We start from the raw sequence: 19,885 nt of genomic DNA, 5'->3' as shown, positions 1-19,885 counted from the left end.
TCCATAAAGAGTTGGCACTCATTTACTTTGCAAAGTTAGTCCACGCTTATAAGCTTCACTTACGGTGAAGAAAATAATCATTGAAAGAAACAACGTTTCACAAAGGAGTAACTGATTAACAACATGCGTGAGAAGCAGAGACCAATAGCGTGACCTTGCAGTGCTGGAAAGACAGTGAGCTACAGGTCACAAAAGAAGTCCACTTCTTCTGTCCGCACCTGTACTCTATGGCAGTGGTCTCCAACCCTGGTCCTGGAGAGCTACAGGGTCTGCTGGTTTTTGTTTTCACCTTAAAATCAGCACCCAGTTGAGACCCAAGACACCAGGTGAGTTGAGTCAACTGTGTAATCGACTGCGCTAATTGATTCATGAAGTGCAGAGTCACAATGAAAACCAGCAGACCCCCTCCAACCAGGGTTTGAGACCACCGCTCTATGGCTTAGTAATATTTCTCTTTAGTTCAGAGTCCATGTTGTCCACGGTTGTCCGTAGTGCTGCAAGGAGTAGAGCTGGATAATTACAGCAAGATCCCTTAACGTCTACGTATGGGACCGCTGGCGGGAAGATCCCTTAACGTCTACGTATGGGACCGCTGGCGGGCAGATCCCTTAACGTCTACGTATGGGACCGCTGGCGGGCAGATCCCTTAACGTCTACGTATGGGACCGCTGGCGGGAAGATCCCTTAACGTCTACGTATGGGACCGCTGGCGGGCACAACCTCTGCTTCTGCTATTCTTACGCACCTCTGCCAGATCTTCGTAGTGTAGGTAGAGGAGATTAGGGCAGGTCTGACTTTTCTCCCACCACCCAGTCACGTGGTCGTACCAGGAGCCGAACGTCACTGGATAAAAACAAGGCGGGAAAGTGTCAGCATTATTCAGCATCTCATTCGTTCATTTACTCCAGCTCATGAAGTACCGAAAACTCATTTTGCGTCTGTGAAGACACCCCTGGTGAGAACAGGCCTTGCTCTTGTGGCAGTATCCCACTGAGTCGGGTCCTCTCAACAACAGGAAGAGCCCACAGGCCACCGGCCTTCAAAAGGGAGACTCCTTTCATCCAATCAGCACTAGCCACGGTAACATGTGACCTGAAGGGCTTCAATTGCTTGCAGGAAAGTGCACTGGAGGAACGCGTGGTGTTCAGCTGGGTGTGCGTGCAACAGCAGCAAACCAAATGTGGTTTAAATTTGTCGGGGCAAAAAATAGGTCGAAAGAAAAACTCATTAAAATCTAAAAATATATATGTCTAATAACAATTACAAGGTAAACCAGGGATGAGCTTAGGGAACGGTGTCTGTTAAGCATATATATAAATGTTTCACATGTTTACAGGACTGGATATCCAAAAAAAAAGCTTCTGCATTCCACCCACTCCAATTTCCAAGCCCATGATCAAGCTTCTGTACTCTCAGACAGAATGGTCTGTGAAAATTTAACCTTCATTAAACCAGAAAAACTCCATCCCATGCTCACCTTTGCCCTCCCGAAATCTCTGCAGGTAACTAGCCCAGTCCCCAGGCTCTGGCTGCAAACAGTTCATACGGTCAAAGTGGAAGTAGGACACGGCACTGTCCTTGGCGTTGCGGGCGACGTAGACAATCTGCAAAGAGTGGGAGTTCGACATTTACATGACATAGAGAGAGAGAGAGAGAGAGAGAGGGAGACGGACAGGGGGAGAGAGAGATGGAGAGAGAGAGGGATAGAAAGAGGGAGAAAGAGAGAGAAAGAGCAGAGAGAGGGGGGAGAGAAAGAGAGTAATTATTCTCCCATGTCACAGATGACGAGCCCCTTCTCAACCTCAGGGTTCAGTTAGCTGTTAGCAACGCTGGCTGCTTAAGCACGGCGGTGTCCGTAGCACATGCCTCGTCCAGAAACGAGCCAATCCGTGAGAATATTACAGACACAGAGAGTTACAGACCCCACAATGCATCACCAAAGACTGAAAGAGCTATGAACACACACATTAATGTGAGGACAGGTTACAGAAGGAGACTTGTAGGTTAGAGAGACGATCAACATAGATCAGGTACAATCACCAAGAATCAAACATTTACTAGGGAAGTGCGTAGGCCAACGTTATTACTGACCTTTTGCAAGCCACAGCAGTTCATACCTGTATGTATGTAGAACAGCACTGTAATCCTTGCAGGGAAATAGAGAATTGATGGAGAGAAGCTTTGGCATTCTGTAATTTTGTCCGATAAGAACCATAGACGTTCAGAAATGGTGAAGCGTGCGAAGCCGTCCACACTTACCCGAGACTTTTGTTCCCAGAACGATTTCGGCACAAACTGGATGGGAAGGTGGGTTTTAATGAGGCGAGGGGAAGTGGTCATCTTATCGAGCATCTCTACACCTGTAGGCGAGGAAACAGAATACAGATCTAAATAAAGAGTTATATTCCAAGTCACACGTTTGATTTTTTTCCTCCCTGCATATATTAGACAGACTAAAACGCCCTTGTTACCTACCACTCCAGAGCAGTTTTTATGTATTGCGTTGTTCTAACCTGACTCCTATGAGCAGCTACAGCGAGGACAAAGACAGCTGTCCTCAAATAAAGAAAAGGTGAGACAGAGCAAGCTTTCAGAAAGCTGCATTCACAACAAACCACAGCTAGATGGAGCCACACCGTGGCTTTGGTGTAAGTGCGACTGTTTCAACCGTCGTTTGTAAACTGTCGGTTCCGATCGTAAGCGTCTGGCCGACCTGAGAGACGAAATGCCGGCATGTAGATCTCCAGGAACGGGACCCTCTCGATGAGGGGCACCGAGACCCCGCGCTCCGGCGCGGATGCCCCAAAATACAGAAGGTCCAACAGGTGGGACACCCAGGTTGTACCTGAGAGTGGGTAAACAAACAGGTAAAAAATCAATCAGTTCTGAAACGCACAGAAACCACAGACACAGTCATTAAGGTGCAGAGGACTGAATGGGGGGGGGACATATTTCAGTGTAGCACAGAGGCGGGGGGGGGGGGCATTTTTTCAGTATAGCAGAGAGACAGATGGGGAAGGGGGGCATATTCCAGTGTAGCACAGAGAGACAAGCGGAGATGGACGGACAGACAGACCTGCTTTGGGATACGTTGCGATGACAACATCGTCAGGCTTCGCCTGGAAGTTCTGCACCTTGTCCCAGTTGTCAGTGAAATAGTTGATCATTGACACGCCGTGGAAGTCAAACAGCTCCGTACGAGTGAGACGCAGGGGCTGAGAGAAGCCCGAATTGGGAACACCAGACAAATATGATATTAAAACCGGCCAAACGTGCCACACACACACACACACACACACACACACACAGAAACACCGTCCTCTGATCTTAATTAACCTCAAACTGTCTGTGAATAATATAAATACAACAATACAATAATATACATTTTTAACTAGATTTGTTTGCTGCTATGTTGGGAGATATTAGGGAAGACCACAAACATTTAATCAATCTAATTATTTTTTTGGGGAAAAATATCTTTTAAGCCAACAGGCACAGAATCTCTTAATATTAATAGATTTCAAGGCCCTTCAGATGTTTACAGGCATTTAGAAAACGCTCTTATCCATTGCGACTTACATTGTGTCCAGTCATACAGCTGGATCTATACTGGAGCAATGCAGGTTAAGTACCTTACTCAAGGACATAACGGCAGTGTCCTACCGGGGAATCGAACCTCTGACCTTAAGGTTACAAGACCAACTCCTTGGCCATTATACTACACTGCCGCCATGGAAGAACACTGGCAAAGACCAGAAATGTTACTGTAATCCTGTTTACAGGGTTAACTGAGTACAAGGTAAATTTAAATTAAATTAAAATGAAAAAATACACTCATAATTAAACAGCACCTTCTATCTGTGAATCCATTCAAGCCACACTTGTTTTTTTTCTTTTAATGGCCACATCCAAACTCTGATTTTCATGAGCCCTGACACAGTCAGTCATTACCCCAGAGTAAGTATGCATCTTTTCCCCTCCATCTGGTGGCAAAGGTTAACAACAGTATTAAAACACCCACTTCTACTAAAAAGTAACCCCCTAAAAAGTATTAAAGCACCTACTACATCTTGGTCCAGGCTGGTCATGCTGATTGTCACGATGAGAAATGGGCTGAAGAGATTGGTCCGTTCCTGGCTCACCCTGAACCACACCGTACCCGGGAGGCAATATTAAGTAATTGTTAAATAAACCACATCAAGGTTAGCACAAATACGGCTGCAAAGCACTCACGCGCCACGCCGCAACTCATTTGTGCGTAATGACGCCAATTCAGAGGAGCACGTGACCAGTTGCAGTTAAAAGTAAAGCGCAGAAAAATGCCCACTAAATCAAACATGCCCACAATACCAAAGGGCCATTTCAGGGCGATAAGCAAACCACAAACCAGGTAGAAGGTAACTTATTGGCAAGCTGTTGAACTATGAGTTCTTATCATTCGTTCTGTCCCTCTGCAGTGTCCTGTCCAATAATGCTTAAAAAGAGTTTATGTTTATATAGATATATAAATATATAAATATAAATTGCAGAAAATTATAGGGGGGGGGGGGGGGGTGCCAAACTGTATGTACGCTGAATGTTCCCCCCAAAATTATGAAAGTGCACTTGGTTCGCTTTTGAGCAATTACACACATCAGGAAAATAATATACTTAGGCGTATGCTTGAACGTCTTTGCAACTTTTAGTACACCAAGTATTTTCAAGTGGCCTGCAGAAATGATACAAAAATACTTACACTTGTAGTCACTGGCTGTTTGAGTTACTTCTGAGTTTCATCAACTAAAACGTGAGCCTGTTTAGTCTCAAAGTTGTCAACGTCTGACTAGTTGGTCTATATTTTAAGTTCACTTGTAGCCCACAATTTTTTATTTATTTATCTGGTAAGGGTGTGGTTTTATGGTTTTAGACACTACGCGCAATGATGGCATAATACAGAGATTAAGCGGGTGAATGACGACTGTTTTTATGTTTTATGCATGGTAGGTGTTACAGCATATAGTATTTTTTCCAAAGATGGTATTTCTCGATATAACTGTCGCCGTGAAAACACTGTTCTACGCTTTCGGGTCAGGCACTCTTCACGGTAAGGAGGCATTTGAGGACGGCGCTTCCGATATTGCTTAAGCCTGAAGTGCGGCGACGAAAACAGCGATAGATTTACTTCGCAGCCACATCTGTCCAGAATGTTAACAAGGCAGACATTCTTCGCGGTCGGGAGAAATTTTTATACAACTGTCAGCTAGGTAACAAGCTAAGACAAGTAAACAATAAGCTAGCGAACACATTTTTGTCCTGACATTGCCAAATACAACGTGCTTCACTGGCTAAAAGTATAGGCTACTATTAAATGTAACAACAGTTTATGCTAAAACTGCTAGAAGCGCATAACGAATAAACTGTCCGCTGCTTATCACTATAAGCAAATGTAATTATGATAATGTTGTCTTCTTACCGGGATTACTCACCAAGCACTTTAGACACCCGCTTTTCTTTTGCTTAATGTCTCAAATAAAAATAAAACGATAACTGTGGATTGTGGTGGAAGTGTGTAAAGCACGAATTGTTGATTGTTATATAAGGCTTTTATATTAACTTTAGTCTCTCTTTATGTCCCGCCTCTTGCCTGTTATTAGTGTTACAGTTTGTAGTCCTAAAACAGGAAGTGAGTTCGTACCTCGGCAGATTTCCAATGTTTTTTTCCCGTTTTCTACAGCAAATATAGCAAATGTGAGGAACCTACTTTTTAAAAGCACATAGCGGCTTAGAAATTCACGGTTAAGATATTAATGGGTGTAATTAATCTCGTATTGGCCTACAGAAAGACGTCATCACTGTAACACTCGGTTGCCCTAGACACGTGCAGCGCTTGCCCACTCGAGTCGAGAAAAAGTTCCGAAAGATCAGTATCGGCTGCATCAGTTGTGGCTGTATTTAACTTCATTGAAGAGACAGAAGTTTAAGTGCATTCGTACCGGGTGCGCCTCGGTGATTACGTTTTCCACCAGCCATTTAAATCAGTTACTGCAAATAGTTTTTGCATAGACTGCGTTGTTGCTGTTCTCGTTTCTGTTAGTGTTAAACAGTTTAACCGTCAGGGTCCAAGCTGAACTATGCGGTTGTTCCCTGCACTTGGACTGGAACTTTCTCTCTAGGGTTTTCGTCATACTTGTTCCTGGTTATGGTTATGCACTTTGTTGTACGTCGTCTGCCAAATGCCTGTAATGTTTTCTCGCATTGTCCAGTTAAACATCTATTGTGGTGGCCCATAATAATCGCAAAAAGTCACAATGCTCTAATTCATTTGTTTTCAGTGAAGTAGTTAATGGTGCCACCCCTCTCCCTTTGTGAGCCAAGTTCAAGCCTCGCCAGATCCCTGCCTTCATTTATAATATAAGCTACTGTCAGTACCTAAAAACTTTTGTTACTAATGGCCTGTTGACTGACAGGCGATGGTGTGACAGGGGTGTCAAATCTTTGTAGGTGCAATTTTGAAGCTGCCAAAATCCCCTCCTGTATTTAAAATGAAAAGTAGAACAAGAACAACAACAGCAATAATAATCATCATCATCGTCATCATCATCATCATTGTTGTTGTTGACGTTGTTAAGAATAATAATAATAATAGTTGTTCATGTGGTTGTTAATAATTTTATTATTATTATTATTATTATTATTATTATTATTATTACTATTATCTGTTTCCATTTCCTTAGTGTATACAGTATATGGACTAGTACCTAGCTTGTTTAAAATAATGTTAAATTTGCAGAGTATTTAACATCAGGGTAAGGGCTTATGCAGAGGAACAACACAATATACACACCTTGTTTTGTTTTTCTGCTTTATTGATGTATGAGAATAAAAGTTCTTTTGCCTTTTTTTTCTTACATTACAAGGTTTAGGTAAGTTTTGTTATGTGCACATAATCTACTGAAATAAATTAGATTGATGAAATATAACGAATAGATTCTCAAGCAAATACTTTTAAGGCCAGTTTTGTGAATTAAGTTACCAGTGGAAAAAAAAAAAAAAACTAAAGAAATCTCATGATCATCTGACATCAGAGGTCCTAAAAAAATTCTTAAGTGTGATCATCTCAGCTTCAAAGTGATCCCCATTGGAATAAAAACAGAAAATGACAAGTATATGCTATAAAGGCACCATGAAAATATCTTTATTAAAACTTGGGGAAATAAACCAGTAAAACTATGTTTGTGTGTGTGTGTGTGTGTGTGTTTGCAGTCTGCAGACCATGCTTCGAAACAATTACAGAACAAAACCATGATCATTTTGTTGTTCTCAATGTTTTTTTTTTTTCACCAATCACCAATAACTGGTTCAAAATTCCTGCTTTTTACTTAATTCAGTATTTGTTATAACACCACTGTTCTGTAATACAACTTTGTACCATTGTACTGCAAAAACTATTCACACCCTTTTGCAGGCATCTGCAAATTTCCAGGCAATTTTGTGCTTCTTTATACCGTACCTGTCTCACCTTAATCGTAGATCATGAGGCATTTCTTTTCATCTTCAACAATATTAAATCGCTAGACAGAATCGCAAGTTTCATATGCATATTAACATAATGATATATACATTCTACAGTATGTTAATTAAGCAAAGAGCTCTCGGAACATGAAAAATCCAAGAGTATGTAAAAAAAGAAAGAAAAAAGAAGCAAGTATTAAAATGTGGTTATTATCGCTGTCTGGGTGAGTTTTCTCTCAGTTCAGAGCATTTAAGACTGCAGTGTCTTTTCCTGTGCAGGAAAAAAGTCATAAATTATTTTAAAATATTTTCACACATTCTCTCATTCCCCCCATTGTAAAGCAGGCATTTGTTTTGAAAGTAAAAACAAACAAAAAATATAAACAAGTATTTTTTTGTTTTGTTTATGGGTACTCATAGCCTTGTTAAAAACAAGGGACAAACAATTGATTTAGAAAAAAAATTGCATAATATATAAGTAGACATCTGTTTGTGAGCATGGTTTCATTCTGTCTGTAGCAGCCATACGTATGTTTGCTGTCCCTTGTACTAATAATTCTCTAGAAGCTGGTATAAGCTCTAGTCTACATTGATGAAGTGTAAACATCAAGTGTAATACAGTCAGTCATGTTGTGCAGCCAACAGCTAATGTGTGACAGAACTAAAATCAAAGATTTGGAGATTAAAGAAAACGAAATCAAAAGTTTTGGCGCTACAACTTTTTTTATAGAGTCGATACCCTAACCCCGCCCCCTCATGCGTCTCTACCAATCAGACTCTTCCCTGTACCGTTTTCCCATTTGTCCCCATTCACTATGATTGACACATTTAACCAGGTGATTTTCCATTACCTGATGCTGCCAGTTCAAACTACTTTAGTTTTACATACTTGTGGACAAGTATTTTCAGCCTGTGCTTTGCCAAAAAAAAACAAACAAAAAAAACTTTTGTTGGTAAAAGTTAACATGACTCCGATTAGGAACCCAAAGGTCCCGACACATCAAGCAAACAGCCATTTTGCTTTAAAAAAAATAAAAAATAAAAAATGCAGACTTACTGTATGAATAACTTGGTACATTCAACCAAAAGGTTCTTCTTCTTGCTGTGCAAATGCACGGTAGGTGCATTTTAAGACAGCGGTTTATACGCTGGACTGGGGAGTTACTGTAAGCAAACCGGGACTAGCACTAGGACTGCACACACATGCTGGCAGACGAGTCCACGGACTCCGTGTTACTATGGCTAACTGAAAGGGTCTGATGCGTGAGTCCTCGTGTTCAGTTTCATCATGCAAGTTGCTCATGCGTGGTCGAGTTCAAAACTCACATCGCTATCCTCCAAGATGCTAACTGTTTGTTCTCTTTTCTTTTTCAGTCTTTTGTTTTACAGTCTATCGTTTTTCCCTCGCCTCCTCTCCCCTCCCCCCCGACTTGATTTTTTTTTTTTTAAGTCCCCCCACCACCCCCCACCCCCCACCCCCACCCCCAAAGAATACTCCATGCAATGATATGTGATGTATGGTAAAAAAAACAAATGTTAAGGAAGTACTAAATGTTTTAATGAACTAATTTGAAGGGGAAAAAAGTCTAAACCTACCCTTCCAACCCCCCCTACCCCCCACCCAAAAAAAAAAGCGAACCCCCAGACAGAAATAAAAGCCTGCAGTCAGAGAGAGGGCGAGGGGGTTTTTTGGCGTGTTCCGCGGCGGGTCTATTTTAGGCGCACACGGGGCATGCTCAGGGACTCCGCACTGCCGCCGCTGCCGCCGCCGCCGGTCCGCCCATCGGGCGCACTGTGGGCGGAGCCTGTGCCGCCAGTCCGCAGGAGGTCGGAGGCGAAGGCGGGGTCGGAGGCCTGCCGGGACAGGAAGTCGAACCCGCCCGCCTGGGCGTCCAGGTCCCCGTCGCTGATGAAGAGTTCGGCCTCGCCCCAGTCGGCCCCGGGGGTCCCGCCGGCGCTGCCGCCGCCTGAGCCGCCGCTGCTGCCGCTGCTGCTGCTGTTGCCGGGGGAAACGGCGGGCGGGCAGTCCGCGCCCGCGTGCTGCACCAGGTTCTGCGCGGACAGGGACTTCCCCAGGGCTCCGCCCCCGGTCCCGCCCCCTCCCCCGGCCCCGCCCACCGACGACAGCGACCCCAGGGGGTCCGTCTCCAGGCTCAGGTGTCTCCTCCAGGACCCCTCCTCTTTGGCGCTGGGCCGACTTCTCAGCTGCACCCCCCCGCCCGGCCCCCGCTCCCCCCCCAGGCAGGGGGCGCCCAGTTCGCCCGGCCTGCTGTCCTGCGACGTCCCGTGGGCCGGCCTGCCCGGGGGCGGGGGCACGGGGGGCGGCTGGAGCGCGTTGGCGGCACTGCCGCCGGACGGGGGCGGGGGGGGCCGCACCAGATTGGGGAAGGGGTTCGCGGGCAGGGTGGCGGGCGTGAGGACGGGCGGGGGGGTGGTGTCCACGGAACCCCCCTCGGGGGTCGGGGGCTGGCCGTGGGGCAGGGGCGAGGGGGTGAAGGAGCTGGCGTGGGAGCTGTTGAGATTGAGGTTGAGCTCGTTGGGGGCCAGGATGAGGTGGAGGCCCCGGGGAAGGTTGGCGCTGGTGGAGCGGGACAGGTCCTTGCTCAGGATGGAGCCCTGGTAGTCTGAGGTCTGCTCCAGCTCGAACAGGGGCAGGGAGGACAGGGTCAGCGCTGAGGACGAGCCCTTGCGCAGGACCTGGCGGTAGATGTCCAGCAGGGAGTCCAGCTTGGATTCGATGGACTGGACCTGGAGGAGGAGGAGGAGGAGGAAGAACTTGCTGAATGACACAAACTTATCTCCGGTCAAGGGCAGAAGGCAGTCTAATAAACTGGGTGTGATTAGAAATGTAATTTTATTTATTTTTAAATGAAGCTTTATTGACATAGGGTGGGTTGATTGAGCACACATGCTCTTTTGCAGAAACGCCCTGTGAATGTCTCCATAACATACTAAACCGCTAACACACTGAATCACTAACACACTGAATCACTAGTACACTGAATCACTAGTACACTGAGTCACTAACACACTAAATCACTAGTACACTGAATCACTAGCACACTAAATCACTAGCACACTAAATCACTAGTACACTGGATCACTAGCACACTAAATCACTAACACACTGAATCACTAGTACACTGAATCACTAGCACACTAAATCACTAACACACTGAATCACTAGCACACTAAATCACTAACACACTGAATCACTAGTACACTGAATCACTAACACACTGAATCACTAGTACACTGAATCACTAGCACACTAAATCACTAACACACTGAATCACTAGCACACTAAATCACTAACACACTGAATCACTAGCACACTAAATCACTAACACACTGAATCACTAGTACACTGAATCACTAACACACTGAATCACTAGTACACTGAATCACTAACACACTGAATCACTAGTACACTGAATCACTAGCACACTAAATCACTAACACACTGAATCACTAGCACACTAAATCACTAACACACTGAATCACTAGTACACTGAATCACTAACACACTGAATCACTAACACACTAAATCACTAACACACTGAATCACTAGTACACTGAATCACTAACACACTGAATCACTAACACACTGAATCACTAGCACACTGAATCACTAACACACTGAATCACTAGCACACTGAATCACTAGCACACTAAAAAGCCAGGCTCACCTGCCGCTCCACTTTGCACACGCGACCCAGCATGCTCACGTCCTCCAGGGTGTCGCTGTCTGACAGCAGCTTGTCCCTCACCTTCTTGTCCACGGGAATCTGTCCCTTGCCCAAAATTTGGTCCACTCTGTGACAAGAGACAGGCAGGGGGGCGGGGTTTTATGACCCAGGAAGGACTTACTGAACAAACAGGAAGTGCAAACTCAGCAGCCACCACAACCAGAGAGAGAGAGAGAGACACCAATTCAGGACAGACGAGCCTTTCTCGGGGTTAGAGGATGAGAGATTCAAAGGACAGAGATTCCCGAGTCACACCACACCACAGAGGGGAGGTTAATTAATGATGACCACAGCGGGATTTATAGTACCTAGTCTCAAAAAGTGAGAGTAACTGCTGATAAACTCTTAACCAAATTCAGCAGTTCAAAATGATGCAACTTAAAAAAAAAAAAAAAAGATTCAGGCTAAAACATGACTGCACACTTTTGGTGTTAAGTGCCGGTCAGGGTGCAGTGACATGGGTGTCAGGCGAAGTGTTAGGGAGATTTTTACACACTCAGCCCTTTCGGCGTTCCCTCAGAGCTCCCGCTGTGCGAGTGCGCTCGCGTTCTGACGGAACCGAACGTGCGAACGCTGTAAAAACGTGCGCGCGCGGACGCGAGAGAAACGCGACGCACCGAATCCTCCGGAGTTCAGCGCGTTCACCGACCGACCGCAGAGCGGGGGGGGGGGGGGGGGGGGGGTGCTGAGAAGGGTGCGGGAGCCATGCCCAGAACACATTCGCTTCGTGAGTGACAGCGCCCCAAAGCCACGCCAATGCAAGAGACTTCAAAGGGAAGGCATTGAGTAGGTTTTAAAAAAACACACACACACACACACACACATTCGTATTGCTATATTTGTGAGGACTTCTCATTGACTTCATTCCGTAACCTCTAACCCTAAACCTAACCCTAACCCCAACCACTACCTGCCTAACCTTAACCCTAACCATAACCTAATTCTAACCCTAACCCTAACCCGAAGTCCTAACCCTAAAACAGCCTCTTGAACTTGTGGGGACCAGCAAAAGGTTCCCACCTTGCGTAATTTTCCTCATCTTTCTATCCTTGTGGGGACATTTGGTTCTCACAAAGATAGTAATACATGCCCACACACACACACAAAACCAAAGCGGAAAATTCCTTAACCTCTCAAAAAGGTCAATGGGAGTCAAATGCTGGAAGCTTTTTTTTGCATATTTTTAAAAATGACTTCCTGTACTACCCTACGGACGGTGCTGGGTAACGAGTTGGAAGTTGTGTTCATTTTTATTTGAAACATTTTTCATGTTTTTTGTTGGCAGAATTAAAGCGAAATAGCTTCGATTAAAATAGTCGCATTGATGTATTGAGACTAGGTTTTATCATAACACTCAATGATTAAATTCAAACCACGCGGAGCGATTGGTAAACAACAGAGGTGGAAAAACCAGGGGTGAGAAAGTGAATATCCTGCTCGCCGTTTCTTCCACCCATGAGCTCAGCCAGCTGACGTCACTCATCCGCCACGTCACCCATGGGCTGAGGAATTATGCTGATTATGGCGAAAGGAGCAAAATACCGGAGATGACGCTCTTTCACTTTCCGAACCTGGATTTCCCGCCTCAGGTGACCAAGCACAGTGCGCAGGTGCGCCGCGTCCACACCGGACTCCCACCAGGTGAATTTTAGGAGCATGCAGGAAAGAGTGGGGTGGGGTGGGGATTTTGTGGGACGGGGGGGATGAGGGGGGCAGGGTGGATGGGGGTCGGGGTGACGTGGGGCTGACCCCGCAGCGGAGTGCTTCCTCCCATGCTGGCTGTGATATGGGTGGAGGGAGGGGGAGGAGAGAGTCTTGGCTTTGCTGCCCAGGGTGTGCTGCGGACCCACAATGGAGTCCAGCCTGCGTGGGAAAGGGCACACAAGAGGTGTCAATCATGCACATCATCGCTGAGAAAGGGACTGCTGACGACTCACGACTCACGGGTCATGACTCGCGACTCACGATTCATGACTCACGACTCGCGACTCACGGGTCATGACTCGCGACTCACGATTCATGACTCACGACTTGCGACTCACGGGTCATGACTCGCGACTCGCGACTCACGACTCACGACGCACACCTCATGACTCACGACTCATGACTCATGACTCACGGGTCACGACTCACGGGTTCAGGGTTCAGAGTTCAGAGTACAGGGTGGGGGTGGGGCAGCCATAGCCCACTGGAGAACTGCATTACACTGCCCCCTCCCCCATGGCACAGAGCTGGAAAAGGTCACTGACGTGGAGAGTAGGATATGCTTGCAGGGGAATGCTGGAGCCTGTCGTCTCCGCTCCTCTTCCTGGTGTCTGTGTGCGTTGGCTGTCTCTCTCTCTCTCTCTCTCTGTGTGTGACTAACTCTGTCCCGGCTGCTGTTTCCAGGTCAGAGGCGGTCTCACACTGAAGCAGAGCCTGGACACCTTTACCTGCCACAGGCACAGACACAGCTACTCTCCTTTCAGCCAGTCTGCAGGCCTGAGGCTGCTCCAGGTCAGTACTTACAGGATGTCTGTGCCTGTCAGTGTCTATCTCCATATGTGTGTCCTGCACATGTTCCTGTGTACTTCATCTTACTGTATCTGCTTCCAGGTGTGTTAAAATGTGTTGCTGTGTGTGTGTACATATGTGCGTGTGACAGAAGGAGGGGCGTGTGTGTGTGTTTGTGCGCGTGTGTGTGTGTGTGTGTGTGTGTGTGTGAGTGTGTGTGTTTCTGTGTGTGTGTGTGTGTGTGTGTGCGTGCGTTTCTGTGTGTGTGTGTGTCTGTGTGTGTGTGTCTCTGCCCGGCCCTCACCGTGTCTGTCTGTCTCACCGTGTCTGCCTGTCTGTCTGTCTCACCGTGTCTGTCTGTCTGCCTGTCTGTCTGTCTCACCGTGTCTGTCTGCCTCACCGTGTCTGCCTGTCTGTCTGTCTGTCTGTCTGTCTCACCGTGTCTGTCTGTCTCACCGTGTCTGCAGGCTCTTGATCCTGCACAGCATGTCCAGGTGTCCAGCAGAGTACTGCTCGATCACGTCCTTCACATCGTACGGCCGCAGCGTCTCCTTGAACTTCTTCTTCGCCACGTGGAACTTCATTATCCTGCAATGGCCAGCAGGGGGCGTGCTTACAGTGCCAAATACACAGTAAATACAAAAAACACACCTGCTTCTGAATTTGGCTCCTGTATGAACATGATAAAGCTAAAAAACATGAAAAAAAATTTCCAATCAGTCTTAAAAAAAAATTTTTTTTAAGTATGTATTTTCTTGTAATGCAGCCTGATACAGCAACTTTTAATTAACAGTACCAACATTTCTGTGTAGGTGTTGAACTTTGAAATTAAAACATTTTGTGAACAATAACAGGTGCATGGTAATTTTAGCAAGGGTCCAAACATCATTTTTTTTTTAAAGTACAGGACTGACAGCTATGACAGTTACGATCAATGAGGCTTGTTCACAGTAAGATTTGTTTTCCCACAACTATTAAAAGGCCAAGAGTAAGGTTCATGTCGGACTGTATTTAGCCTGTGGGTCGCTAGCTGAGTAGCCTGCCCCAAAACAACATCAGAGAAGGGGGATATGCGCCTTTTCTAATTCTGTGCCCAGTTCCTCTCCGGTTGAGTTCTCAATCAGGACCCCCCCCTCCCCCCCCTTTCCCCAGCTACCATTCAGCTACCGTTCGTGGACCTTCTCATGAACAGCGATTCTCCCGGGACTGCTCGTTATCTTCAAAGCTCGTAACTGCGCAGATGCTGGAGGTTATTAGTGTGGTAAAAATCCCGTCTCTCGAATCTTGGGCTGCACTGTCCACGCTCAACCACTAGAGGGCAGTCACCAAACAAAAAAAAAAAGATCGGCCTGCAATTTTTTTGGATCTCCAAGGAAAGTTGATAGTTTGAGACAATCAAGGTGTGGTGTTAGGGTTACATTAAATATCCTGCCACTCATATTTAAAATGACAATAACATCACACTGTGTTTGAACAGCTGTGTGACGCGAAGCTCTGATATTGAGACGTATTGTCTTTTAAACCGCAAATGCAGTATTTCTACTTAAAACAAGGCATTGTGTAGTGTAATGCCATATCCTTTATTATTCCTCCATAGGGGTGAAAGCTTCTCCCGGGGTGGAGGAATTCCAGCCGTTTTGAAAGAAAACAGCGTTCGTGACGACCTGCAGCTATAAAGCCGGCCCCCCCCAACCCCCCCCCCCCACGGTAGGGAGCAGTAAACCTATCACCCTGAGAAGGTAGAGGGAGGGTATTGCTGTACCGGCAGGATGCTGTTCAGGTCCGAGTGGGGGGTACGTACGGGGGGGGGGGGGGGGGGGGGGTCGGTGTCCATCTGTAGCGTTAAGCACACAAACAGCCTACAGCGGGACGTCCCGAGTGGAGAGAATTGGGCAGCGGGGGAGCGTGTCTGAACCAGGGGGGCGAGTCCCAAATTTCTCACGACTCTTCTTTCGCTTCCGCCCCCCCCAGCACCCGCGCCGCAGCAGGACGGGCGTACAGGGCAATGTGGAGGGGGGGGCCCGGCAGGGGAGGGGGGCAGCTCACTTTACCGGCTCAGGGGTGTGAGAGAGGGGGAGAGGGGGAGACGAAACGTAGGAATGGGAACAGGCTGTCCTGTCCCGTTACAAGCTTCCCGGTGGATGAGGAGCACTAACCAGCTTATTATTTATTTTAATTGTACCTGTATCTTTTTATGAATCTCACTACTAACTTTTTTTTTTTTTCCCCACCAATAGCACTTTACAGTGCTTCATCCAGGCCTATTATTCATTACACACTATGCTCGGTCACTACCTCCAGGCCTATATATAAATAAAGATGCAGTACTACAAGGAGGCCCTGAACACAGGTGTAGCTCTACTCAGTTTCAGAAAGGTGGGGAAACTGTCTTAGAGCTGATTCCCGCTCACAGCCGTTTGGCGGAGTTGACACACAGGAAGGAAGAATGTTTGTAAGGACGAGCGCAGGGACAGCTGGCACCACCCCCCCCCCCCGCCCCCTCTGAGGTGCCAGGCTGGCTCAGGTACCCAGAGGACGACCGGGGGGAACCTTCCGGAACGCGGGGCGCCACCTCCCTCACCTGACCGCCCGGATCACACACTTGACGGCGGGCGTCAGGTCCTCCACAGAGATCTCGCAGTGGCAGCCCTTCTCATCGAAGCCGTCGTCCACACCCAGGTTAGCGTCGGCTGAGAGAGGGAGGGAGAGAGAGAGAGGGAGGGGGAGAGAGAAAGAGAAAGAGAGAGAGAGAGAGAGAGGGAGAGGGGGAGAGAGAGAGAGAGAGAGAGAGAGAGAGAGGGAGGGGGAGAGAGAAAGGGAGATGGACAGGGAGAGAGAGAGATGGAGAGAGACAGAGAGAAATGGAGAGAGAGAGGGAGGGGGAGAGAGAGAGAGAGAGAGAGGGAGAGAGAGAAAGGGAGACGGACAGGGGGAGAGAGAGAGAGAGAGAGACAGAGAGAAATGGAGAGAGAGAGAGGGATAGAAAGAGGGAGAGAGAGAGGGAAAGAGAGAGGGAGAAAGAGAGAGAAAGAGCAGAGAGAGGGGGGAGAGGGAGGGGGAGAGAGAAAGGGAGATGGACAGGGAGAGAGAGAGATGGAGAGAGACAGAGAGAAATGGAGAGAGAGAGGGAGGGGGAGAGAGAGAGAGAGAGAGAGGGAGAGAGAGAAAGGGAGACGGACAGGGGGAGAGAGAGATGGAGAGAGAGAGGGATAGAAAGAGGGAGAAAGAGAGAGAAAGAGCAGAGAGAGGGGGGAGAGAAAGAGAGTAATTATTCTCCCGTGTCACAGATGACGAGCCCCTTCTCAACCTCAGGGTTCAGTTAGCTGTTAGCAGCGCTGGCTGCTTAAGCACGGCGGCGTCCGTAGCACGGGCCTCGTCCAGAAACGAGCCAATCCGTGGCTCCCGTGAGTCATCGCGTGAAGCACCTTTAGACCACACCTGGGAATTTTAACAGTTCATCTCGGGTCCAATTACAGGACCGTCGCGAAATGTCTTACGGGCATCTGCGTGGACGTCAGCCGCACGAACCCCGGGATTCGTTTGCGTTTCTGGGTCCGGCGCGAGCTGCTCCGCGCTCAGCGCTTTAACCGACGGGCGCACGTACGCACGGCATTCTGGGAGCGCTGGTCGCCGGTGTCTGGGGCTTCTGTCCATCGCATAACTCCGGTGGGATGCACTTACGGGACGCTCCCTTCCATTTCGGCGAGGCGCGCGTCTGCTGCACGGACGCACCGCGGCACAATGGAGGAGAGCCTCTTTTGTGTAAGACGAGAGACTGCGCCGCACGAATGCGCTATAATGGGTCCGGACTCGCCCCGGATAAAAGCCCACAAACGCAGCGCAGCATAATGGATAAGAGTCTGTACGAGAGAGAGTGTGCTGTGTGAGTGTGCCGTAATGGATAAAGGGTTTCTCTGCACGAAAGCGTCTGCTGGATAAATGTCGTGGATGAGAGTCGCTCTTGTGTAAGAGCGTCTTCTTCGTGAACGTGTGAAATCCACATGAAAGGACTCGGCAGCGGCAGACAGGCCTGCGGTCAGACTGGTCTTTCGGGGTCTTTTCCACAAACTTTTCCGCTACTTGAAAATATCGCTAACGAGGCACATCTGTCACCGTGCGGGGGGTGGGGGGGGGGGGGGAGGTGGTGGGCGAAACGAGCTAAATGTTAACTGCAGAGTCAAGTCCCCCCCCCCCCCACACAACCACCCACCAGCCACCCCCAGGAGAACGGTGTATCTCTGGCCCCCCAGGTCAGAGCCAAAATGGCGCCGCAGGATGTGGGCCCCGCTGTGCGGTCGCCAGCTTCCCCTGGTGATTCTCAGGCTTAAAGGCCTCTGGGTGACCTGGATGCTCCGCGGGCCCCAGCGCCTCTGGCAGTCTGAGCCTCCCGCCTTAATGAGCTCAGCTCTGAGACCAGCAGGGCTGCTGCAGGCTCCAGTGCAGACTGGAGGGTTTATAATAAGCCACACACTGACCCACACACACACACACACACCCGCACGTATACATACACACACTGACCCACACACACACACACACACACACACACTGACCCACACACACACACACACACACACTGACACACACTGACCCACACAGACACACACATACACACGCCCACGCGCACACGTATACATACACACACTGACACACACACACACACATACTCACACACACACACACAATATCCCTCTTTCATATGAATGCACACTTTGGCTAGTAACATACTTTGTTGAACAATTCTCAGGATCTAAAAGAACGTTATCAAAAAAATTAAAACTGGCCAGCATCTACGGAGTTAAAAATGTCTGAGTAATTTGACCCGGGTTCCGGAAGGTTCCAGCCGCGCCCCTCGGCATGTCCGCGAGTCTCAGGGAGCGGGCTCTCCCCGAGGGGTTGGGGATTGTGCGCGGTCAGCCAACGGGACCGCGGGGTCAAAGGGCATGGCCGACCCCCGGGGCCCGCTCCGATTGGCCCGATCGCCGCTGACCGCCGCCGCCGTTCCCAAGGCCCTCATAAGGGGAGAAACAGGGAGAAGCGGGCGGAACCCAGAACCACGGAACATTCTGTTCCTATCCTCATCATCCTCATCTTCATCTTTATCATCATAATCATCTTCATCTTCATCATCATCATCACTGTCATCATCATAATCATCACTGTCATCCTGACCATCATCCTCATCATCATCTTCATCATAACCATCATCGTCCTCATCATCACTGCCATCATAATAATCGTCACCTTCATCCTCACCATCACCATCCTCATTATAATTATCATCATCATCATCACCCGCATCATCACCATAATCATCACCTTCATCCTCACCATCATCACCCTCACCATCCTCATCATCACCATTAACAGCTAAGGCACGACTGTTAAAAACTGTGTGCAATACAGTTTGTCTATCTATCTAGAACTGTATTTGCCAACCCCGGTCCAGAAGGACTACAGGGTCCAGAAACCAGGTGAGGGGAGTTACCTGTATCCGCAGCTGCTTTAATTGATCAATTAATCAATTGAGTAACGATGAGAAAACCCGCTCACCGTGTGGCCCCTCCCAGATTAAGATTAGGAGCCCCCTACAGAAGGTTTCCAGCAGCAGGAGCACCAGCTACCCGAACAGCTGGACCTCATTTCGACCGCGAGCGGGAAAGGAGTAGCTGCACTTCGCGAAACGCTACAGGACCGGCAGCTGTGTGGCGGGCGTGGTTCTATAGTACCGCTGTGTGCTCCTCAGTTTGAGGCCCTAAGGGCTTTCTGAATTAACAGAATTGAGCCAGCTTCTGGGAAGAGCACGGAGCAGGGCAGCCCGACCCCGTACCTGGAAAGTGCCGCCCTGTAGGTTTTCTCACCGATCCTAACAAAGCAGCACACCTCACTCTACAGCTAGACCACGGCTGCCCAGCCCTATTCCTGGAAATGTACCACCTTGTAGGTTTTCCCACCAACCCTAACAAAGCACACCTCATTCAACAGCCAGATCTGGGCTGCCCAACCCTATTCCTGGAAATGTACCATCTTCTAGGTATCCACACCAACCCTAACAAAAGCACACCCCACTCAATAGCTAGAGCACGGCTGCCCAACCCTGTTCCTGGAGATGTAGCGTCTTGCAGGTTTTCCCACCAATCCTAACAAAACAC

General features: G+C 48.1%; 2 protein-coding genes across 8 annotated transcripts in view; both read right to left on the bottom strand.

Moving 5' to 3' along the window:
• The window catches only part of LOC118220879 (cytosolic sulfotransferase 1-like), a 7,260-nt gene extending 1,458 nt beyond the window's left edge, over positions 1-5,802 (bottom strand). Inside the window, exons 1-7 of one of the 7 annotated variants that reach the window (XM_035405287.1) lie at positions 5,675-5,802; positions 4,065-4,143; positions 3,077-3,227; positions 2,714-2,845; positions 2,260-2,360; positions 1,478-1,604; positions 746-843 (exon numbers count right to left, since the gene is read on the bottom strand). In XM_035405287.1, coding sequence (XP_035261178.1) covers positions 746-843; positions 1,478-1,604; positions 2,260-2,360; positions 2,714-2,845; positions 3,077-3,227; positions 4,065-4,088 — 633 coding nt within the window. In that variant the 5' untranslated portion in view covers positions 4,089-4,143; positions 5,675-5,802. Of the gene's footprint in view, positions 1-745; positions 844-1,477; positions 1,605-2,259; positions 2,361-2,713; positions 2,846-3,076; positions 3,228-4,060; positions 4,150-5,452; positions 5,650-5,674 lie in introns of those variants that run through there. The other 6 variants (XM_035405290.1, XM_035405285.1, XM_035405288.1 and 3 more) reach the window with 6 other exon arrangements.
• Positions 5,803-9,038: 3,236 nt separating this feature from the next.
• The window catches only part of kcnq5b (potassium voltage-gated channel, KQT-like subfamily, member 5b), a 54,263-nt gene continuing 43,416 nt past the window's right edge, over positions 9,039-19,885 (bottom strand). The window contains exons 10-14 of the mRNA XM_035406943.1: positions 16,315-16,423; positions 14,190-14,321; positions 12,990-13,103; positions 11,181-11,307; positions 9,039-10,239 (exon numbers count right to left, since the gene is read on the bottom strand). Coding sequence (XP_035262834.1) covers positions 9,202-10,239; positions 11,181-11,307; positions 12,990-13,103; positions 14,190-14,321; positions 16,315-16,423 — 1,520 coding nt within the window. The 3' untranslated portion in view covers positions 9,039-9,201. The remainder of the gene's footprint in view (positions 10,240-11,180; positions 11,308-12,989; positions 13,104-14,189; positions 14,322-16,314; positions 16,424-19,885) is intronic.

The sequence above is a fragment of the Anguilla anguilla genome, chromosome 2 (genome assembly GCF_013347855.1).
Source record: "Anguilla anguilla isolate fAngAng1 chromosome 2, fAngAng1.pri, whole genome shotgun sequence".
NCBI lineage: Eukaryota > Metazoa > Chordata > Actinopteri > Anguilliformes > Anguillidae > Anguilla > Anguilla anguilla.
This window is presented reverse-complemented; position numbering and strand designations above follow the sequence as displayed.